This window comes from Panthera pardus, unplaced genomic scaffold (assembly GCF_024362965.1).
Source record: "Panthera pardus isolate Hobbes unplaced genomic scaffold, ASM2436296v1 HiC_scaffold_8, whole genome shotgun sequence".
Taxonomy (NCBI): Eukaryota; Metazoa; Chordata; class Mammalia; order Carnivora; family Felidae; genus Panthera; species Panthera pardus.
In genome coordinates this window covers 150,435,104-150,459,375 of record NW_026527013.1, presented here as the reverse complement: position 1 = coordinate 150,459,375, position 24,272 = coordinate 150,435,104, and the positions used below count along the sequence as shown (strand labels likewise).

The following is a 24,272-nucleotide window of genomic DNA, read 5'->3' as shown; positions in this document are numbered from 1 at the left end:
TAGACAGCACTTTTTATCCCCTGTGTCCCATGGATGTCTCCCTGGGCATCAGGCAGGTGGAATGAAGTCCCAGGGCAATGAGAACCAGATAATGGTAAGGGCGATGGTTCTCACCCCGGGACAAATTTCCCCACTCCCACCCCGAGGGATATTTAGCAATATCTAAAGACATTGGTTGTCACGATGGGGAGGTGCTACTGACATCTAGTGGGTATAGGCCAGGGATGCTAAACATCTTAATGCACAGGACAGCCCCCCACAGCAAGGAATTATCCAGCCCCAAAGAGGGCCAGTCTCAGAGCTCACATCTGAATTGGTTACACAAATTGATCCCTACTTTCAACTATCCCGAGAACATCTGCGCCCCGTCAACTCGACACCAAAATATCATGCTCCGTGTTAAAGCTATGAACTCCAACTTGAGAGCGGATGATCTCGGGTCTGAGCACCGCAGTTAATTGGGGTCCCCACCCTGCACAGTTTCAAGAACGAGCAGAGCTGGGACATGGTCAGTCTGGTGGCCACCCTGCTGCAAACCACGTGCCAGGCACCGGTCCCCCCAAGGAGCAGCCATTACTTCACACGTCAAAGCGTGGGCCCCGCCACGTGTCCACCAGAGGCCAGCTTTGCACACACACACCCCCCCACCCAGGGCTGTGTCCTCGTGCCCATCTTTGACTCTGGGTACCAGCTGCCTCTGCCCCCGGGTCTCGTTTGGATTCTCAGGGGCCGTGGCTGTCCCTGTGGCTAACCGCCCACTCCCCTTCCCTTCCAGGAGGCCGCGTGTGCTTATGTGCTGATCGTGACTGCTGTGTACTGGGTGTCTGAGGCGGTGCCCCTCGGAGCTGCAGCCCTGGTGCCTGCCTTCCTTTACCCGTTCTTCGGAGTCCTCCGATCCAGTGAGGTGAGACCGCTTGTGGCCCAGCCCCCTGCTCGGGTCCCCACCGGGCCAGTGAAAGTGGGCTCAGGGTGAAAGGAGAGCCACAAAGGACTTGAGGAGGGGGCTTTTTTTCACCCTCTGGCACACTCTCTTAGCACTAAGCCTTTGCACCTGCTACTCCAGGTTCCTCGCCCATGACCTTCATCTCCTTCAAACTGTCTCTTCCAGGAAGCTTTACTTGATCAGTCACATCCAATTGCTCCTGCAGTCTGAAACCCTCTAGGAACTGTGGGATTGGTACATGCAAGTAACTTGGGGTTGACCTTTGTCAGTCTTTGGTATGCCCACTTAAAGCATAAGCACTCAAAGGCAGGAATCAGTGTCCCAGGTCTTTGGAACCTTATTATAAACCTGAGCCCATATACAGTAGGTGCTCAATAAATGTTTGTTGACAGAGAAACCTACCATGTTTTCCTGAGTCCTGACAATGTTTTCATCTACTTCCCTTCAAAAGAAAGAAAGAAAGAAAGAAAGAAAGAAAGAAAGAAAGAAAGAAAGAAAGAAAGAAATAAAATTCAATTCCTTCTTCCCCAACTCAAGATTACTGTGTATTCTTTCCTTGACTGCTGTCTACCTAGAACCTGCCTTCTCTGTCCACTCTCTCTCTCTATGGCCTTCTTAAAAGCTCAAACAGAAATTGTCAATATCAAGCCCAGGTTGTGGTCAGCTTTCAGGGCAAACACTCACACCTACCACAAGTGGGAAAGAAGAAACACACAACCAGAAGCCAGAAGCAACAGGAAAGATGGTCCTCATTCAGTAACACCTGGTCTATCTAGACTCTCGTCATAGCACCTGGTCTCTGATTCGAGTTCCCAGTAAAGATTGAAAGGCAGAGACTAAGGACAGAGGCACAGAAGAAAGATGAAAAGGAATTCATGTCTGCTGGTCTACTAGGAACCAGGAACTATACTGGAAGTAATATGTCGGTTATGCAGTACCCCTGAGATCTCTCTACAAGTGGGTGTTAATATTCCCACTCTACAGACGAGGAAAGAGGCTCGGTGAGTTAAGACACTCACTCAAGATCACAAAGTAGGAAGTAGCAGAACTGGATTTCAACTCTTATCTATTAGGTTAAAAGTCTATATTCTAGCTTGCTATGCCAGAAGGAAGACGTTCCATAAAGTAGCTTCGTGGTGAGTTATTACTAAGAACTCTGCATCTCTTTTCCTGTGTGATGTGAGGAAGAAATAATGAAGCTGGGCCTATGGGATGCCTTAACCATGAAAAACAGAACTTTTTTGAAAGTCCAAAGCTAGAATTAGGCGACCCTCTAACTGTTGTACTTGACTTCATCTGAATAGGTTGTCTTTCTACCAGATGGACTCAACTGGCCAGTTGTTTGCTTGTTTGTTTGTTTGTTTGTTTGTTTGTGTTTGGGGTGTTTTGGGTTTTGGTTTTGGTTGTTTCTTTGTTTTATTCTGTATCGTTTCAGTTTTGAGGTGAGAGGGTTAGTGGCAATGAGTAGCCATAGTAGCTTTACGTGTTCCAAAGAGGATAGGATCCCCTAACCATCAGCAGTGCTTTTATGCCTGGAGATGGGTAGAACACCAACATCCTGGGACCCATATAAAAGCTAGCCTGTGACCCAAATCATCAGGGGGTTGCTCCAATGTGTCCCCTTCCTTTGTGGAAAAAAGAAGAGGTAGTTTGGTCTGTGTGCACGCCTGAAAGAACAACCAACCTTAATGCTTATGTATTTTTGAGAGAGAGACACAGAGTGCGAGCAGGGGAGGGGCAGAGACACACACACACACACACACACACACACACACACACACACACACAGATTCTGAATCAGGCTCCAGATTCTGAGCTGTCAGCACAGGGCCCAACCCGGGGCTCAAACTCACAAACTGCAAGATGGCGACCTGAGCTAAAGTCGGACGCTCAACCGACTGAGCCACCCGAGTTCCCCAAGAACAACCAACCTTAAATACGACTTTTCTGAAGAAAAGTGCCTAAGCTTATTCTGCACGTTTCTCTTTAAAAGGGAGAAGCCAAAAGCCAATGAGTCAGGGAATGAAAACAGAAGGCAGAGAAAAGAGTGACGTTGTCGAAAAAATTGAACTTTAACATTCAGAGTGAGCTAACTATTAATTAAAAGATTTCTATCTTTGTATTTCAGGGCGAGCAGCCTCAAAGCCAACAGCTTGCTTTAGCCTTGAAGTAGATGGTGTCCCTATTTCTCCAAGGGCTGCCCGAAGCAGGAAGCCTCAAACATGTTGCTAGGCAACCGGTCATCCAAGGGCCCGCCCCTTGGCACAGCCAGGCAGGCCAAACCTATGAGGCTGTTGAGTCAGTGGTTTGAAGGATAACGCGACTTTGTGAGGAGAAAAGCAAGACTGTCTGGTGAAGGATTAGGCATTGTCATTGCTGGGGCTGGAGATGGAAAACACTGGGGGAGCCACAGGGCAAGTCTTAGCATTTGAGGTGAAAGATCCTACCCCATCTGTCTGATAAAGTGGCAATGGCTGGCGATGACATTTAACAGTTGGGTTACAGGAAGCAGCTTAAGCCAGACAGAGTCTGTTGGGCTGGCTTTTTCAACTCAGATCAGAGGAAAATGCCGCTAAGCGGGGGACATGGCTTATGACCCTTTGTGAGTCACCTAACTTTGCAGATAGAGACCTATTCCAAACACCTAATCCACAACCAGCAGCCACACCCCTCCGCCAGCACGCGCCCTGGCTCCCCGGGAAGAGGCAGGCTGGGGATCTTCAGGAGTCCCCTCTGCAGACAAATCACCTACTTGTCCCTCCCCAAGCCCACTTGCGCTTGCCTAGCCCCTTGCCTTGACTCAGTCCTCTCCAATTCCCTCCACCTTTAAAATCCTGCCCAATCACCCTCTATAGTGAAGCCTTTCCAAAGACCTCAGCTGCAAGTGTTGCTTTTTTCCCTTGGAGCCTGTGTGATGTCTTTACCCTTTAAATGGTACATCAGATACACCTGATATGAACTTACCATAGACATGTCCTCTCTCCACGAAGATTCGCAGCCCCTAGGATTGGTGGTGTCTGTGGCCTGGATGCAGTGTGGTCTATACTTGCTCTGACCCTCAGTTAATGGTCCTTAGTTGCAAGGTCTCTTGCTGGTGTGGCAACAGTGTCCCCTTCACCTGAAGGCATGTGGATAGGATCAGTATGACTCTGGGACCGTGGCTTTTGTCCCTCATGTCATTCACTCAACATTCAGAAAAATAATTTCTGAGTTCTGTGTCTACCATGTGCGATGTGGGATGTTACGGGTACCCTGAAGGTGACAAAAATGAAACACATAATTTCTGCCCTCTTGAATGTCGCACCTGATGCTTCTGAGTTTCCTACTGTCCTCTTGGATGTAGGCATACAAATGGTTAATTTGCATGATGATTTATTGGTCAGCAGGTGTTAAGAGTTTGTGGGGTGCAAAACTCAGACTTCCGTCTCTCAGTCTTGCTGAAAAGAGATAGAAAATGATAGAAATGGCTCCTGACCTTGAGAAGTTTCTATTCGAACAGAGAGAAGGCACAAACCAAATTGGAAAACACTGAAGACCCGTGCGATAATGCCTCGTTTGCTGGCCTTGCAGAGGCTTCACACAATCCCCCGAGAGGGAATGTTCTAGATAAATGAAATTTACTCCACCAAGTGCCCAACCTTTCTATTGGCCACTTTTTGACTGAGGCCTTTTCTAGAAGGCTTTATCATTTCCGTAGCCTTTTAAACAGAAGCTGTTGAATACAAATTAACTTTTTCTTTGGAACCTTCAAATTTTCTAGGGGAAAAAAAAATTTCTCAATCAAAGGAGCCAGTGTGGGCTGGATGATAACACAGTTGAGTAACTTGAGTGCTGGCTGAACAGCTGAACCTAAAGAATCTTGAGTAACATAATGGCAGCGGACCGGAGAGAGAGCTCAAATGGAAATATAAAAGGCACGTTATCAGATCTGCCAATGACTCCAAGCTGTATGGGCCAACTCATGTACGATGACAAAATCAATGTTGACAGGATGAGACAATGGCCTGGAACTGACAGAATGAAGTTTAATAGGGATAAACGTTAACAGTTTGTGTGAAAAGGACCCTTGGCTTTTAGTTGAGTACAGATTCAGTACGAATCATCTGTCCACGGGGGTTGCCAAAATTTTGAGCATTTACCATATGCTGGGCACTATGGGAGGTCCTCTACATGCATTGCATCACTTAATCCTCTGTAAAGTGGCTATTATTTTTATCTTTACAGAGGAGTTCAGAAATTGAAGTTCAGAGAGGTTGAGTAACTTGCTAAGGAGCAGAGCCAGGACTCGAGCCCAGGAGTGTTTATGATCCCAGAACTTGCACTCTTAACCACTGGCCAACACATACTGAAACCTGCTGAGTGAATACACATATGGGTCCAGAGCATCAGATTCTAGATAAGGAGCTCATCCGGTGGTGGGTAGCCCAGATGTCAAAAATCTAGAATGTGAGTCACATGAGGAAAGAGAAGGCTCCACAGAGATGTGATTTCTGGCTTCTGCAGCTCAACACACTAGGCTCAAAGGGTCAAACCAGTCCAAAGAGTCCAAGCACCATAAGAGAGACCCACCCTGTCTGAGGGAAGGTGCTGAAATGGGCTGCCACGTGGTGTCTGGGTGTTCCCGTCCCTGGGAATGCAAGCCAGGTGACCACATCGGCGACATTAGAGGTAGATTGGGAGAGGGGTTGGGCTCACAGCGCCCTTTGACTCTGAGACTCTATGATCTTCTTGTTAGCATCCTGCCACTACTTTAGAGCTCAGTCCTGGATTGTAGGTTTGTTCTTTATTTTACCTCCATCGTGACTCTCACTTCTATCATTATATCTGCCATGGAAATCCTCTAAGCCCTTCTAATGTGTTGCCATAGCCCAGGAAAGTACCGGGGTCGATCAACCTAGCTAGGATTTACTGTTTCTAGGAGGATGGGAGCGAGAGGGCCCTCTGGGGCACTAAAAGGCAGGGTTTGAATGATCAGGCTTGGTACAGCCTCCGGAGTGCCCAGGGCCAGGAACTACTTCCAGTAGAGATGACACCTGCTTTCTATCTCTCCCCTTCCCAACACACACACTCACAGTCACCCTCTGCTGTCTCCACGGCCCTGCACCGCGGGGCCACATTTCACATTCTAGCTCCTGCCAGGGCGGGAGAGACAGCAAGGCAGCTCCAGCTGGGAAAACAAAAGGGCCTCTGCAGCCACCTGACACTTGAGTTCAATGTCATGAATCTGCTTCCCTGTTTGTTCCTGATCTTTCTGACCTGCCAGATTCCTGACCGTCACCTAGACCCTGGCTCTCTTTGTTTGTTTAAACGGGGGGTGGGGGTGCATTTCATATACCATTCTCCTCTCTGCCTTTCTGGCCTCTGCTCGAGAGGGAAGCTGACCCCGCCTCCATGCAGGCCTGTGGGGATGTAAGCTGAGCATCGGGGCCGGCCACCTGCCTGATCCCAAGCTACCCATCACCCACAGCCATCCAGACACAGGCCAGTGCTGAGTTTCCACTCCCACACCTTAGGTGGAGCCTGGAACCATGAACCTACAGATGCTGCAGGCTTTCGAGGCCAAGTTAATGTTTCTGTGGGAAGAGCTACTCCCTACATGTGAGCCAGCCCCTTTGCCTCTGGAGTCAGAGCCCAGTCCCCTGCCTTGGTTTCCTCCACTGGGGGCAGTTCAGAAGGTCCCAGAGAAGAAACTGGGGGTGCTTTATGAGTCGGCATCGCCGGGACCTAAACCAACCTCTGGGCCAGGTCAACACTCCTCAGAATCTCTCCGCTTTAGACTTCTCTAGGGTAGGGTTTGCAAAGAATGTTTTTCTAGCAACAAGACCTTTTCTTTAAACCACATCTTAGGAGACTCAGTACATAAAACAGATGGAAGAGGAAATCCTACTCAAATTGGGCACGGAGGCCCAGAGCCCTGGTTGCTTGGGTCCTTCTTCCCACAAGCCTCCTGAAATTTCAGAGGCAGTGAGCGTGGTTTGAAAACCTCCATCCTTGGGGAGTGCAATTAGGTGATTAGGAGGGTGTTGGAACCCACACAGACTTACCCAGCAGAAACAGCATTCCTTTCCCCAGGGAAAGGCCGGGAGTCGGCCACGCTGGATTTGGCTGCATCGCTGGGGCAGTGGCTGGAATAAAGAAGCGAGGGCTCCAGCTCTGGCTGGGGGCTCAGCTCAGTGCGGAGGGGACGCAGACCCAGGCGTACCCTCCGGGGACTCTAAAAGATTTCACTGCAAAATCGTTCAGATGTCCAAAAGAGCCTCAAACGAAGTCCATTGCCAGAGAGGCCACCACTAGTCTCCCGAAGGGTGGCTACCTTCCTGGACCACTTGTAGAGCTACCCCCAGCTGACCTCCAGAGCGCTGATTGTCCGCATTTCTGGGGCACACTGCCTGTGCCACGGGGGGGGGGGGGGGGGGGGGGGGCCTCATCAGACGCAGTCACACCCACCACACCTCCTGCCCTCTCTGCTGCCGCCTGAGCAAGGAGAGGAAAGGGTCAGGATCCAAGCTGGGAGTAGGGGAGAACGGAGTTTATGAATCCAGTTTTGTCACTAACCAGTCTCGAGCAACTCTCCTAACCTCCGCAAACTGCCATTTACTCATCTGAAAACGAGGGGAATAGAAATAGCGACCTCACAGGGAGCTCTGAGGATTTTCGACGCTCTTGAGCGGGCAAGTGCCCCCACAGCGCCCCCCGGCGGGAAGGCAGGAAGGATGGGCCGCTCTGGGGCCTCCCCTCCAGGGGATGGCGCCAGGGAGGCAGGCTCACCTTCCTCGGGAGAAGGGCACCCAGCTGACGCTGCTGTACCGAGTTCCCTCCTCCAAAGTCTAGGAATAGAGCCACGCACACCCTTCCCCTTTATAAAAACTGTTTGAAACATTTTTTAAAGCTTATTTATTTATTTTGGGAAAGAGAGAGAGAGAGAGAGAGAGAGAGAGAGAGAGAGAGCACATGAGTGGGGGGAGGGGCAGAGAGCGAGGATCCCCAAACACACACTCAGCGTGGAGCCCACAGCAGGGCTCGATCTCATGAACCATGAGGTCATGACCTGAGCCGAAATCCAGAGCCAGATGCTTAACCGACTGAGCCACCCAGGTGCCCTTACGAAAACTATTTCAACCATTTAAAACCTAACATATCTAGAGATCAGTAAAGAATTCCGTGCTCCAAGAAAGCGATTTTTCAAGAGCTCATCCCTAAGGGATCTCACCTGCAACCCGGTAACAATTAACTAGTTAGTTAAAGACCAACACCCGGCAGATCCCCGAGCCTCTCCATCCAGCCCGGGTCAGGACACTCTTTCCATGTGCTTCCACTTCACTTAGAAAATTTGGAGGAACCTTTGGTTTCGTATTCAGGCACGCCCTTGCTCCTTCTTATTTCATTTCTTTCTCTTATTCCCTCATTTGGACGTGCTGATACACCTGGCATAACCCTCAATCTTATTTGAAGCTTTTTATCTTTGTTTTACCTCTTTAATAATAATAATAATAATGGACATTTATTGAGCACTTCCTATATGCCAGGCACCCAGGCACTGATCTAAGACCCCGCCTGCATGAGCTTCCTTAAGGCCACGTCATGACGGCTTCAGTGAGCTGGGTGTCGTTACTGTCATCACTGAAAATGCTGGGGTGCCAGGGTCACAGGGGTTCAGTAGCTTGCCCAGGAGTCTACAGCCCATCTGCAGGGAAAGCAACCATTTAAACCCACCTAGTCTGATCTCCGTTTCCAAGCAGCCTCCTTGAGCTCCCCTCTTCTAAAACACAGGCCAGGAGCACCTCTGCTCTCTGAGCTCAGGGATCCGGCTGCGGAAAAACCGCAGAGCAGAAAAGGCAAGAAAACCCCCACCGCAAACATCGCAGAAAGCGAGCACTCGACCCAGGGGAGCTGTGCTCGTTTTAGGATCCTGTTTCTCTTTGCAAATAATTCCGACAAGCTTCACAAGCTTCGTTATCTAGTTTCCCAACTCGGAGAATATTAGTCCCAGAGATTAGGTGGTGGGGAGAGGAATGCCCACAGCAAGCATAAGTAAGCAACGCAGCAGCTTAGCAAACAATGAAAATAACCCTCAGGAATCTTGGAACCCTGGTGTTCCTTGAGGGTTCTGAATAGCTAAGATTTTATTATTGAAAAAAAAAAAATCTGTGGGCTAGACAGCTAACAAACACCGCCATCGGATGGAATTTTAATTTGTAAAAGTGGGAAGGCAGCCTTGTGCCTGGGCCCGTTCCTGTGCTCATGGCCTCAGAGCAGGTCAGTCTTTGTGTGGATTACTTAGTGACAGGAAGAGCTGCTAAAAATCCTGGTTGTCAATGTGGGGGGCCCTCCTGGCTGATTTGCATCTGTCATTTACTCTACAACAGCTTTACAAAAGCTAGGGAATCCCGTAATCTTTTTGTTTGGTTTTGGGTTTTTTTAGATGAGTAAATGAAGCCCAGAGAGGTTGAATAACTTACCTGGGGTCACACAGCTGAGTCCTGGCTAACCCTGGAGCCCTCAGATCCCGCTAACGCTGGGCCCGGGGCTTACACTGGCCCAGGCCCGGCTATTCGGGGCCAGCGTCAGGACCGTGACTATGAATGGAGACGGAAACGTGTGCCTGCCCACGCCATCAGGGAGACCAAGAAAACTCCCCTAGAGTTGAATTAGATGCCCGGTGTCCAACGGGCCCACCCCGAGTGTAGTAGCTTTGGATTCAGACGGATATGGACTGATATCCAGACGCTGCCCCTCATGCTGTGACCTGGGAAGACTTCCCGAACCTCTCTGCGTCCGCCCCTCACCTGCAAAGGGAGGTAGGAAGGGTACCTGCCTACTAGGACCCCTGTAGAGCTAACATGGGAAAGTGAGTGCAGTGCCAAACTCCCTGCTTGTAGAGGGCACTCTGCGTGTTGGCTCCTTTCTTCTTCCCTTCGAGAGGAACCCAGAGAAAGGGGCCCCGCCTGTCCTGCAGGCTCTGCGCTCCTAAAAGGCCATCGCACACTGAGATTCCATTATGACACGTGGCAAAGAGGCAGAAAATGAAAATGTTGCCAGCCGGTCCCCTGCGAGAGTAAACCTGGTGGCCCTGACTTTGTATTTAGTTTTTTTTTTTTTTTTTTTTTTTTTTTTAATTTTTAACGTTTATTTATTTTTGAGACAGAGAGAGACAGAGCATGAACGGGGGAGGGCCACAGAGAGAGGGAGACAAAGAATCTGAAACAGGCTCCAGGCTCTGAGCCGTCAGCACAGAGCCGGATGCGGGGCTCGAACCCACCGACCGCGAGATCGTGACCTGAGCCGAAGTCGGACGCTTAACCGACCAAGCCACCCAGGCGCCCCTGTATTTAGTTTTTAATGTTTATTTATTTACTTTGAGCGAGAGTGCGAGTGGGGGAGGGGCAGAGAGAGACTCCCAAGCAGGCTCCGTACTGTCCGCGCAGAGCCCAACTCAGGGCTTGATCTCAGGAACCATGAGATCGTGACCTGGGCCGAACCCCAGGGTACGACACTTAACTGACAGAGCCACCCAGGCGCCCCAGCACTGAATTTTTAAAGGCTTTGCAGGGGGGCCTCGAGTGGGGGGACCATGGAGGGGGCCAGTGGAGGGACCGTGACCCAGGGCTACTATGTCTCCTGTCTTCTGTGGGTTTCCCTCCTCGGCAGACAGAGTTAAAGAAAAGACGGGTTCTGCCCCAGAACTGCCTCCTAGACTCCTGGGAAGGTTAGGGTGCCATGAGAAAGGTCCTAGGTAACCCCCCCTCCCCAACTCGCCCCCGCTTCCAGCCATGCCCTCAGGCATCCTCACAGTTCCTCCACCTCCCGCTAGGGGGCAGCATCTTCGACTATGCTCACACAGCCCAGAGGCCGACCTGCCAGCCCCAGAGGGGACTGTGCCCTAGAGTCACCAGACAAGCAGAGCAGGGAGCCTTCTCTGCCCTCAGGAAGCTTTAGTAACAGTGCCAGCTGAGGACTGGGTTTGGGAACAAGAACTAGATTAAGCAGGGGCGCCTGGGTGGCTCAGTCGGTTAAGCATCCAACTTCAGCTCAGGTCATGATCTCACGGTTTGTGGGTTCGAGACCCACATCGGGGTTTGTGCTGACAGCTCAGAGCCTGGAGCCTGCCTCAGACTGTGTCTCCCTCTCTCTCTGCTCCTCCCCCATTCAAGCTCTGCCTCTCTCTCTCTCTCTCAAAAATAAATAAAAATTAAAAAAAAAAAAAAAAAGAACTACATTAAGCAGAAGTGAAGGGCTCCTCCAGGAAACGGTCACGTAGAGGGCCAATGACCCTTCTCCTCCCACACAAACCTCATCAGTGACACACAGGGACATCTCTGTGGGGGAAAAGGTGGGGGGGTGGGGAGAGAAATGGAACCTACTGCTTTATTTTGGCTTTTATGTTGTCAAAGTGTTAACAGAGTTTAAAATCAAATAATAATGGGGTGCCTGGGTGGCTAAGTCAGTTGAGCATGGGACTTTGGCTCAGGTCACGATCTCCCGGTTTGTGAGTTCGAGCCCTGCCTCTGTGCCGACAGCTCAGAGCCTGGAGACTGCTTTGGATTCTGTGTCTCCCTCTCTCTCTGCCACTCCCCCACACACACACTGTCTCTCTCTCTCTCAAAATTAAATAAATGTTAAAAAAGAAAAGAAAAAGAAAAATCAAATAATACTGAAAAACTCATAATGCAAAACCAGCAGCTGCCTTCCCCACCCCTCCCTCACTATACCCTCCCCCCAAGTCCCACCTCCCCCTCATCCAGGGTTTCATCTTTGATAACTGCTTCTTCTGGGGCACTGTATAGTATTCTTTTTTTCTTTTAATGTTTATTTATTTTTTAAGACAGAGAGCATGAGCAGGGGAGGGGCAGAGAGAGAGGGAGACACAGAACCTGAAGCAGGCTCTAGGCTCTGAGCTGTCAGAGCCCAACGCGGGGCTCGAACTCGTCAACCGCGAGATCATGACCTGAGCCGAAGTCGGACGATCAACCGACTGCACCACCCAGACACCCCGAACTGAATACTATTCTTACTCGATAATCTTATATTAACTCTTGAGTTATCGCTTGTAGACGTTATTAGATGCCTTCTGATTACAGCAGATGAGGATTGTGTCCTCTTACAACCCCCTTCTCCTCCCTCCAGCCTCCCAGTATAAATACATCACGGGTTTTGTTAACTCAATAAGCAAAGTTTAACCATATGATTATGTAAATATTCCTTATTTCCAACACCACGTATTTTAACTATATTTGCGTTTCCTGCAGTCTTTATCTTTCCTGCAATTAGAAATGTTCTCGTTTTCCCGCTTTAAAGAGGGTTCCTAAATTAGAAGTTAAACTTTTCTGTATGTTTTCCTCTGTTTCTGCCATGGCTCCCTGTTGGGAACGATTCTCCTGCACGTGATAAATATTTCCCGAGCATTTGCTTTTCTACCTTGGTCTGCTAGGTGTTAAGAGATACAGAAAAGAACATGGTCCTTGACCATTCTGCAGCCCAAAATTTAGTTGAGAGACAAGAGAGGTACACGGGGAAAAAAAAAAAACAGTGCAAGCATGTTGCCCTGCATGCTGTGTGGTGGGTGAAATTAACGGTGCCTGCAGGGAATGTTCTGGAGTCAGAGGCTAGAGTCACAAGGAAAGTTTTCTTTCACAAAGAAGCCCTGAGCCAGGATTTGAAGTCAGGTTGTAAAGCAGAGTCGAGAAGTACCAAGTAAGGAAATCAATGAAGGGTTGGTCTGTGGACCCTAAACACAGGAAGCATCTTAACAGGGCCGGGTCTCCACTTCCTCATCATGAAGGGGCAGGAAGAAGTTCATTACTGGTACTCGGCTGTGGAAGAGAAAATCCCTATTCTTAGGAAATATACACTGAGGTATTTAGGGGAAAAGGCTAAAATACATGCAACTTACCCTCAAATGGCTCAGGAAGAAAAACACACGTAGACGGTGTGTTGGTATTCCTTATGTTTTTGTTTTTTTTACTGTTTATTTATTTTTGAGAAAGAGAGACAGAGTGCAAGCAGAGGAAGGGCAGAGAGAGAGGGAGACACAGAATCTGAAGCAGGCTCCAGGCTCTGAGCCCATCATGGGACTCAAACTCACGAACTATGAGACCATGACCTGAGCTGAAGTCGGACGCTTAACCCACTGAGCCACACAGGTGCCCCAGGTATTCCTTGTACTATATCATTTCGGAGCTTTGCAACTTTGGAATTATTTAGAGTTATTTAAAGTTTTAAAAATTTTTAAAGAATTTTTAAAGATTTAAGGCAAGCTATAAAGATACCCTCAAGAACTCTAACCTAAGGAAATTATCATATTTATGTAAGGTTAATGAGGTAAGCAGAAAATTTTTCTTTGCTCCATTTGTAGTTGAAAGAAAAGGAATTAACCGAAATATTCAATAAAGGGAAATTGGCCAAATTGTGTGGTGCATTATGCTTCTATTAAGATTAATTTTTCCAACAAATTGAGGTTAAATAAGATAATGATCCGGGTATGATGTAAATGGGAAGAAAAGCAGAATATAAAGCTATACATACTGTGTAAATCCAATTATGTATCTTTATAGACCCAAACTGAAGGAAATATACCAAAGTAATAACAGTAGTAGGATCAAGGGTAATTTCACCTTTAAATTTTTCTATATTTTGAAGTTTTCCATAATGAGCATGTATTAATTTTCTAATTAAAACAATGAACATAGGGGGGCCTGGGTGGCTCAGCTGGTTAAGTGTACGACTCTTGATTTTGACTCGGGTCATGATCTCACAGGTGAGACTGAGCCCCACGTGGGAGCCTGCTTGGGCTTCTCTGTCTCCTCTCTCTCTACCCCTCCTCCGCTGGCATGCATGTGCTCTCTCTCTATCTCTCTCTCTCTCTCTCTAAATGAATAAATGAACTTTTAAAAAAAGAAAAATGAACACAATTTTCTAAAAAGCTACAGAAAAAAAAAAAAGAGAGATCGGGGACAAGCCCGGAGTTATTTTAACAATTTTTTAAGGCTTAAGATAAAATTATACGTGTGTGTTTATTCTTTGAAATGATATCATAATTAAAGACAGGGTGTTTTAATATTTTTTAAGCATGCAGAAGAATATCTACCTTATTGGGTGACTGGCCAGATTAACTGAAACAATCTTTGTAAACTACTTAGAACAGTGCCTGCCCGAGGTAGTATGTTATGCATGTATATAGAATATATGTATGTGGGTATATATGAGATATATATGTATCTATTTTTTATATATATAGTCTCAAACAGTCAGCTGTTTTAACAATCGTCACCTCCCTCCTTGCGTGCCAGCCTCTGGTTGAGAATGGGTTGCGATGGGTACAGCCCGGTCCTCTGGGCCCTGGTCGGGGAGGGGCTGACCTGTGCCGCCTTCCCGCAGGTGGCCGCCGAATACTTCAAGAACACCACGCTGCTGCTGGTGGGTGTCATCTGCGTGGCAGCTGCCGTGGAGAAGTGGAACCTGCACAAACGCATTGCTCTGCGCATGGTCATGATGGCCGGAGCCAAGCCGGGCATGTAAGCGGTCCTTGGGGTGCCGGGCCATAGAGCTTCCCCCAGCAGCCAGGGGCCACCTGGACAGTGGTCCTGGGCCACAGGGGGATGTCCGGCTCGGGTTGGTTTTCTACTAATGGGGAGGGGATGACGTCAGGGCTGCTGGGCTCCTACCTCACTCTCCAGTGAGAGGGCCCTTGATCATAGACTAGAGATTTGAGTGTGTGACTTTGGTGTCATTTATTATCACAATCTAAAGAATTTATCTGAGTAATCTAGACCGTAAGGGCAGCAGGTTACAAAACACAAGGGGCCCATTAGGTAAAACAAGATGGACCAACGTACATTGTTTCTCAACCTTTCTCTGGTATAACAAGGAACAGGCTGGACGATGAAATGGGTGTCTTCTCCTTTGTCACTGAAGGAGACACGGAGGTTTCCTCCCATCCACCCTGAGACTTTGTTATCACTGGTTCAGCCCACAGCTTAGATATGTTGCATCTGACCTGGCGTCTGTGATCACAACACGTGCCCTCGACTGTGCCCTCTTCTCTGCGGTCAGGAACGCCCACAGAGAGATTCCCAACCTTGGGGGATATGTAAGAAAGTCAGGATTGACAGTTTTGTGTTAACCTCACCTCTGCTCCGTTGAATAGCCTGACCCTTCTGCCTTTGGAATGTGGGTCTCACCTGCTTCTATTTACAGCTTTCTTGTGACGTGTTTTTGTAAGCTGCCCTGACTCTTTTGGGAGTCCAATGGAGTATAAATAAATAACATGGTATCAGTTTTCAACATTGGTCATTTAGACGAATGCAGGTTATGCCTAAAAGGATGTTCCTGTATCCCACTTAACTACAGCTTAATTTAAGTTAATTTGCCACTTGGCTCAGCGATAACTTCGTACCCCACACTCAACCTCCTAGGCACACAATGGCACCTACACGTCACGTGGGGACTCTGGAGCTCTTTAAAACCTCCGTGTACTCAAACTCAAGGTCAAACTCAAGAATGCCTATCCCATCGCATTTCCACTCTTCTTTATTTAACTCATCCCCCCACGTTTCCACCCCCGGTAGTGCTCTTTGCTTGCTGGTGGGGGTCCCGGGCAGGCAAACTCAGGCCATCAGCCTAAACAAAAAAACACCACCAGGACTTTGGCCCACCTGACGTAATCCACTCGATAAATGTGCTGTCCCCAAATCGTGCAGAGTCTGTGATCCCACCTAAAGCAATAAACGTGGATAGTCTTTGTGTTGCCTTGTCTTACGGAAGTGAGAACCCTGTCTGTTCCAACACACATTGTTAGGTCTTCAATGGCCAAGAGAAATCACTTGAGAGTTCTTTTTGTTAGTGTTTTCCTCCAAGGGTTGACTCTTCATGATACCAGCTGAAAAAGTGAACACAGTGATACGGGACACTTGGGTGACCCGGGGGGCTGTGCTTTCAGCAGGCTGACAGTGGGGCAAGCGGCGAGCGGAACTGTGAGCTCCACACACCAATCTCTACGTGGTCACTAATACGTATGGTGACTTGGCTGCAGGGCATAGAATGTGATGGTACCCGTAGAAGTGCTGGCTGCAAGGGCAAAAAAAGAATTCCTTTAGGCACCAAAAAAGCCCATACGTCATCACCAAGCTAATGGCTGCAGAGCTGGCCAATCCGTAAGTCCATGCCCTGTGACCCTACTACCAAAGCTAGTCTCTGCTTACGGAGGGGCTTTTTTCTAGCTGAGGCCATTGGCCCGTGGCGTGTGGCTTATTCCTTCAACAAATGCTCATTTAATGCTTGCTCTGTGCCAAGCCCTGGGAGTACAAAGTTGAAGGCATGCCATAAAAACCGGGCCTTCTGGACACACGCTACCCCCACCCCACCCCGTTCTCTAGCCAGCACCATCGGGTTCGTAGGAGGCCCCAAAGGAGCCCCGCGAGTGAGCGGGGGGCCCCCGGGAGATGGCCGTGCTGTAGACGCTGTGCCCCGGCCGCCCTGCCTTCCAGGTTGCTGCTCTGCTTCATGTGCTGCACCACACTGCTCTCCATGTGGCTCTCTAACACGTCCACCACCGCCATGGTGATGCCCATCGTGGAGGCCGTGCTGCAGGAGCTGGTCAGTGCCGAGGAGGAGCAGCTCGTGGCGGGCAACTCCGGCGCCGAAGAGGCCGAGCCCATCAGTACAGTTTGCTGGAGTTCACCTCCCCTTTGCCCTCGTACCCTCCTCTTGTGACACGGCCCGGCTCAGCGCGGCTCCCCAGGCTCCCTCATCTACGCCCCTCCCCTGCCCTCTATCCCAGACCAGCCCTTGTAACCCGTGACCCCGCTTCCCTGGCTCTTCCTCCCCCTCCTACATCAGCCACCACCTGCCCCTTTCCCCCGAACACTCCACGGCTATGACCACCCTTCTCCCCCCACCCCCCCGGGCCTGTGTGTCTGCACACCCCACCATGCTTTCAGGTGGAGGGAGGGCAGTCCTCATGCAGGATACGCCCTGGTTTCCCCATTCAGCCCCAGTCCGGAAGCCCTGCCCTACATGCTCAGCTCTAGCGTCCACATCTCACGTCTGCTTTCCTTTGATACCGTAGGTCTCGATGTAAACAACAGTCAACCCTCCCTGGAACTCATCTTTGTCAATGAAGAGTGAGTATGGCTGCCCTCCTCCCAGACAGAGCCTTGCCGGGTCTATTCCAGGGGTCAGGAAAGCTGGGCCCTGAGCCCATGAACAGCTCTTTTAGAGGCCAGGCTCACATCTCGACACTTCCCTCTGTCCTGATTTCCTCTCCATCCTCGGAACCACTTGCCAAGATCCTGAGGGCAACTCCCTCAACCACAAGGAGTTGCAGTGATGAGGGAAGAGACAGAAAGACTGACTAGTCTGATTGTCCACACAGCTACCAAGTAGAACTTCTTTTTTTTTTTCTTTTAATGTTTATTTATTTTTGAGAGAGACAGAGCACAAATTAGGGAGGGAGAGAGGGAGAGGGAGACCGAGAAGCCGAAGCAGGCTCCAGGCTCCGAGCTGTCAGCACAGAGCCCGACACGGGGCTCGAACCCACGAACCGCGAGATCATGACCTGAGCCGAAGTCGGACGCTTAACCAACGGAGCCACCCAGGCACCCCTACCAAGTAGAATTTCATCTGAATTGGTGTCCTTAGGAGAGTAATACATTTAATTAATGGGAAAACACCTGCATAATGAATGTCACTGAAGATTCTCAGAGGATCACCAAGTATCTTATAGATACTAGAGATGGTCTTACTAGACTTGGCCTTGTCAGGTATGACACGGAAAGATGAGGTGACAGGTAGTGGGCTTGACAGTGGGGAGAGAGCCATGCGAGGGTGGAGAGAAGCTAAAAAAGGAGAACTACACCCCCCAAACATTCACCTGAGGCAGATCCATCAACGGCTCATTTCATTTGGAGATTTTATATCAGACCGTTGTCCTCGAGGGTCGCTGAGGAGTATCGCCTCTAAAAGTTGGACGTGTAGCGAAACTGAGTTTTGTAGTTTGGTGACTTCGTGGGCCGTGAGAACTGGCACTGACTGAAACCAGCACATGTGAGGGGAGGGCGCAGAAGGGTGGGGACTAGCTCTGCTCCCACCCCCCACCAGGCCTGCAGGGTCAGAGGTCAGAGTGCGTGGGGAGAGACTCCTCTTTGGCCCTTCCTCCTCCCACCGTCTGGGCCGCCGCCCCTCCCTCTGCTGCTTCCGACTTCTCCAGGGGTCCATACCATCTCTGAGACTTGGACCCTGGCTCCCTCACTTGGCCTGGCCGGGCGCCCACCTTCAGCACCCCTACAGTGTCCCCTTGAGGTGACCTCTGCCGAGCCCCAGGCCTGATGGCGGTGGTGAGGTGCTCCCGGATGACCCCCCACCCCCCACCCCCTGGTTCTGTGCTCTGCCGCTTTACTCCCCCCCAGAGCCCCTTTGTTCCGGGGTTGCCTCTGCCTCTTGGGTGGGGCCTCTTCAAGAAGGCTCCCGCCCTGCCACCTTCCGAGTGCGTGACCCATGACAAGAGAGACTCGGCATCATGCCCTGCCTTTGTTCTTCTCCAGATCTGAATACATGTCCCCAGACTCTGAAGCAAAGAGCTCAAGTTGTCCCTAGATCTCCCTCAGCAGACTGCTGGTGGAGGCCAGGCCATTTGTGGGGTGAGGATGGCCATCTTCCACGGTGGCCAGCACCTTCCAGGCTGTCTGAGGGGCTCCAGGCCTGCCCCCCTCACCCGATTTGAGAAGGAGGGAGGGGAAACATCATAACACGCTACTCCTCCCAGGCCAACAACCCTCTCCAAAGAATGCTTCCCTCCAAACCCTGCTCAACTCCTCACTCTCCCTTGAGGTAGCCTGGTCAGGGGTGATGGCCACAGGGCTCCAGTCCTGCACGCGTGTCCAACACCTGTCTTCACAGAGTGCTCACGGCACCCATTGCCTTCAGAACTAAAACAAACCCGGGTGCCTGGCCGGCTCAGTTGGTTCAGCGTCCAGCTTCGGCTCAGGTCGCGATCTCTCGGCCCGTGAGTTCGAGCCCCGCATCGGGCTCTGTGCTGACGGTGGGGAGCCCGGAGCCTGCTTCGGATTCTGTGTCTCCCCCTCTCTCTGCTCCTCCCCCACTCATGCTCTATCTCTCTCTGTCTCTCAAAAATAAATAAATGTTAAAAAAAAAAAATTAAAAAAAAAAAAAAAAAAAGAACCAAAACCGAAGCATGCATTTAGCGCTGAGCGTAAGCCACGAGTGCTGTTGTTAAGTTCCCACCTCCCTCTGTACTCAAGGCCAAGGCTGGGTGGGGGATCCCCGGGCATGGAAGAGACTCAGCACACACAGGAGCAGCTGTGTCAGAAATTCCCCGCCCTCCCCCCCCCAACCTCTTGCTCACCTCGGCTTCTCACCTCGCACAGGCCCTCCCTGCTCCTGCAGCCTCAGGGAAGCACGTGGCAAATGTCTCCTTCTAGCCGGTGACCTTCACCGAGTCAGCCAGTGAGAATGTGGTTGGGGGGCAGGGGGCCCAGGCGCTCCAGGCAGACAGAGACCGGCCCACCTGTCTGCCCTATAAATGCAGGTACCAGCGATCCGTGGTGACAACGTCAGGAGGACTGACGTCCGTATTTAAGGGCCAGCCCCCCAAATGCACTCTGCGCTAGTGAGTAGTGTTAGTACCGCTGTGTCCCCATGAATCCCGGCAGCGTCTCCGGGAGGCTAGGAAGACCCTCGTGAGGTTAGTCTCTCTGCAGCCTAGGAAACCGGACCCCAGAGCAGTCACGACGCCGAACACCAAGGTGGGGCAGGGAAGGGCATGAGGTCTGGTCCACTGTTGTGTTCCCGTTTCCTTTGCTTTGTTCCAGCACGTCGACTGCAGACTTCACTTCTCTGATGCAGGACAAGGTAAGGCTTTGGGTGTTTTCCGTGCTCTAAGATCACTTGGAGGTCCCTCGAGCGGACTCAGGGACAGAGATGGCCTGGAGCCCAGCAGCACCGCTGGTGTGAGAACAGAGAGGTGCTCGCGCCAGCCCAGACGTGAGAGGGGGCCGGGCGGGCTCCTGGCAAGGGCCTGCGTACCTCTGAACCCCGGTCGCGAGAGGGCTTAGCCTTTCATCAAGTGCACGGTGGCCTTTTTCGCGGGAACCCGACCCTCAGCCCTCCAGGAAGCACAGATTCACCCTCGGGATTCCTTGCACTGGGGAGTCCGCGCAAAAACTATGAAAAGGGTCACATTCACGGAGGAAAGCCGAGGTTACGGCCTCGCTCCTCCCCCAGAGCTGGTTTTACGTCTTCGTACGGCAGCCCAAATTTTGATGCCCACACTGTGGACTTTGTTGTGGTGGGATTTTTGTTTTTCATCTCCTTCGCGTTAAAGAAAAATGAAGGATTCATCGTTAGCTAATGAAGTTCCAGAAAGCCGGGCTCTCCTGCAAGGACGCAGCCGTGCTCTGCCCAGTTTCAAAAGCCTGTGCAAAAGGGCGGCTCGATACCAGGCTGGATGGGGAGGTGCGGGCTGGAGGCACAGTGGGGCTGCGCATTCTCCCCGGTTTCCGGTTTCCTATTTCCACTGCGCGGAGGCGTGGGGTGCCCATGGGGGCGACTACGTGGTCCCTCTGAGGGCCACCACGTCGTCTTCCTGACAGCGTGATGGTCTTTGTCCCTGCAGAACCTGAATGGGGTGCCCCCAATCACCAACCCTGTCAAAATGGCAAGCCCCCAGGGCAAGAAGCAGCACCGATCCCAGGTAATAGAACTCACCCCCCCCCCCCCACCCCGGACCCTGTTTCCTACAGGAAAGGCCTTGAGCTACCTACGGGGCGCTGGCCTTCAAGGTATGAGGGCGTCAGGGCCGTGAGCTGCCACCAAGCCCTCCAGCCACATGCATGTCTGGCCTGCACGTGCCATGGGGATAAAACATCTAACTCACTGTTGATTTCGGCAAGCCATTCTACCATCTGAGCCCCTGTTTTTTCTTCAGCCATAAAAGCTGGAAGTTGGGGCGCCTGGGTGGTTCAGGTCATGATCCTCACGGTTCCGTGAGTTCGAGCCCCGCGTCGGGCTCGGTGCTGACAGCTCAGAGCCTGGAGCCTGCTTCGGATTCTGTGTCTCCCTCTCTCTCTGCCCCTCCCCCGCTTGTGCTCGCACGCTCTCTCTCGCTCTCTCTCTCTCTCTCAAAAAATAAACATTAAAAAAATTTTTTTTAACTGGGGGTTTGACTAGATCAGAGGTGTTCAAGCTGTTTCTCATAAGTGCTTCAGGAAAAACGCAAATATTTTACTGATTCTGAGATTGTAAGAAAACTTTTTCTGTGCAAATGAGGATCCTCCTGCTACTTACTATTCCACTGAAAGAAAATGCAGAAACAAGATAGATACTGAAGCTGGTATAAAATTGCAGCTACCACTTAAAACCCTTGATTTCAAAAAATAAAAACAGGAATATGCCATATATGTCCTTCTGTTAAAAACAACAACAACAACAAAAAAAAAAACCCTTGATTTCAAATCTTTGTGTCCATCCAAATAATCTCAATTCCTTAACATCCATCATGCTCATAAATAACCATCACCATTTATGAAACGCTTTTTATGTACCAAGCACGTGCGAAGCATTTTCTCCCCAGTCTTGGCTCGGTGAGGTACCAGTCTGGAACTCCATTTCTGCAGATGAGGCAAGGACATCACATCATGTGCCCCAGGCCTTAGAACTAGTAGTGAGAGGAGCATCGCAATTCAAATCCAAGCCCCACCCCCACCCCGCCCCGACCACACGTGTGTACTTTTAGTTACAAAACAGAGGTACGCTGATGAAATGCTACATCATATTTTATGCATTGGAGGTCCGTGAAAATGTTCGTTAGTAGAAAGGATCGTAGAAAACCACTGGACCAGAGAATCTATGAGGTCTCTTCCAGCTTTGATAATGAATCTCTCAGGAAGGTTAGGGAGGGTCCAGACTGGCCTGGGCCCTCCTACGAGGTAGGGCTTTGAGAAAGGAGGCAAGATGGCCTCTTTGCCGTGGTTTTCCCGGGATCTGGCCTGCTGGCCTTGGTCTCATGAAGACTCAGTGAGGGGAGACCAGGCCTGGGGGAGAAGAGGGCACTTGCTTCTTTATCTATACTTGAGACCAGAGGTCAGCAACCTCTGACCCTGAAAGGCCACCATCTGGGCCAAACAGGACCTGAGAGAAGACAGAAGGCCGGCCTTATATACAAGGAGAGGAGGGGCGTGGGGAGGCAAAACCAAGAGGTGAAAAGGAGAAAAGCGTGAGGAAGGGAGGAGAGAATCACACACTGGATTCCCCCTGCAACGTAAGCGTTACTTCTCAGTCCTCTCGGGGTCAGGACTGTCACTCCAGCTCTGGATAGAACAACCACCTTCCATGTGTTATTCACACAGAGAGCGGAGAGCAACCAGTTTTGCTGGAGTTCAAGTGAGAAACAGAACACGCTGTTACTAACAACAAAAGTAATAATAGCTTAGCATTCGCTAAATGCCAGGAAATGTTCTAAGTGCTTTACGTACGTCACTTCACTTACTCTTTATAACAGTCTTGTGGAGAAAATAGGATCTTCATTCTACAGAAGAATATGCGGCCCAGCGGGGCTGCCCAAGTTGGTAAACGGTAGAACTAGGATTGGGATTTGTCTTTCCACTGCGCCATGATGCCCCTATTTTCATGCCTTGTGTAGGGGACAGCCCGCGCTGGGTTGGAGGCACTGACTAATTTTCCTCCGATAGGAAAAGCCACTAGTCCTGATTCCTGGGCCCAGGAACCAGGAGCTCAACAGAAAGTACAAGTCCCAGCGTGACCAGATGATCTGCAAGTGCCTGTCTCTGAGCATATCTTACGCCGCTACCATTGGGGGCCTGACCACCATTATTGGTACCTCCACCAGCCTCATTTTCTTGGAACACTTCAACAAGTAAGTAACTCACCTGGTCAACAAATACCTACTCAACAGCCACTACGTGTCAGGAATGGAACTGGGTGCTAAGGATAGGGCAGAAAATGGACCTAGAGTAGCTTCCATACCAAGAGGGAAAAGAGACATCGAGCATGACAGTTCAGTGGGACTGGAGAGGGGCAGGGTTCTGCTGGGAGAGCCCACGGGGGCCACCCAGTCTACAGGGAGCACAGGCCTCCCCAAAGACACAGCCTTGGAAGCGAGACCCGAGGCCCAGTGGGAGTACAATGGACGAAGAGAGGTTTTCCAAAGAAAGCAGTGAGTGGCAGGACTGAGGCGAGAGAAAAGAGCCCATAAAAGAAAATGGCGGAGGGCAAAAGGTGGAAATGCAGATTGCAAAGGGCCTCTTGAGGCCCACGAAGGAGTCTGGACTTCATCTGAAAGGCCATGAGACGTCTTTGAAGCATTTTAGGCAGGGAGTGAGGTGATCGGATTTACAGTTTGGGAAACTGATGGTGGACTGAAAAAGTGGAAAAAGTAGGGAGGAAGCAGGAAGGAAGTAGGAAGGAAAAGTAGGCGGCAGGAAGATAATTTTGGACAGCACTGCAGATGCCCAGGAGAGAGCTGGTGATGGCCTGCAAACACAGACAGCAGTGGAGAGATGGTCAGATTTGAGAGATGGGCCCGAGAGAGGGAAAGGCCAAGTCTGATTGTCAGACTCATGGCTTCTGCAGCTGGGGGAAGAGCGTCGCCCTTTACCTAAATGAGCAGAAAAATGAGGAAATGTTGACGTGGAGGCTGAGACGTCCAGATGGATACACAGCTCTGAATCTTATTTTTAGGCTAAAGGCACAGATTTAGTGGCCTGAAGAGCTGTCTTCATGAACATGTAACCCATGTTGTCACATCAACTACCATGCTCAGAAGGGCCCCATACTTAGCTCAATGCTCTGCTGTCACCATCTGAAAATTCTGAATAATTTTTGAACGAGTGGCCCCACATTTGCATGTTGTTCTGGGCCCACAGATTAGATGGCATTGGGTCCTGGTGGGATGCATGTGGAAACTGAAGTCAGGAGAGTGAAGGAGATCAATCACTCAGGGAAAACAGAGAGAGTTCATTAGAGCAGGGACCGTAAATATTAAGCTTGAATATTTTAAAGTAGACTATAAATGAGACAACAAAAGGGATCAATCACCCAGGGAAGAGGAAAATCTAGTGTCGTTCCATCAAAGGGAAGAAAGTGTTCAAGGAGGAAGGGGTGGGCTATACTGTTTAAAGTGGCTGAATGGATAAGGAAAAGAAGGACAAAAATGTGTCCGTTTGATTTGGTGACTCAGAGGTAACCTAGGCAAGAACAATTTGGTCAAGAGATTGAAAAGTGAAGCCAAGTGTCAGTGAGGTGAGGAGTAGGCTGGAGGTGAGTAGACGGAGAGTTGTCTGTGATGGGAAGGAGAGGT

General features: G+C 50.2%; 1 protein-coding gene across 1 annotated transcript in view; it reads left to right on the top strand.

Moving 5' to 3' along the window:
* The window catches only part of SLC13A4 (solute carrier family 13 member 4), a 45,847-nt gene that overhangs the window by 5,294 nt on the left and 16,281 nt on the right, over positions 1-24,272 (top strand). The window contains 7 exon segments of the mRNA XM_019452856.2: positions 776-904; positions 14,318-14,454; positions 16,426-16,598; positions 17,007-17,061; positions 19,768-19,807; positions 20,571-20,648; positions 22,645-22,829. Coding sequence (XP_019308401.2) covers positions 776-904; positions 14,318-14,454; positions 16,426-16,598; positions 17,007-17,061; positions 19,768-19,807; positions 20,571-20,648; positions 22,645-22,829 — 797 coding nt within the window.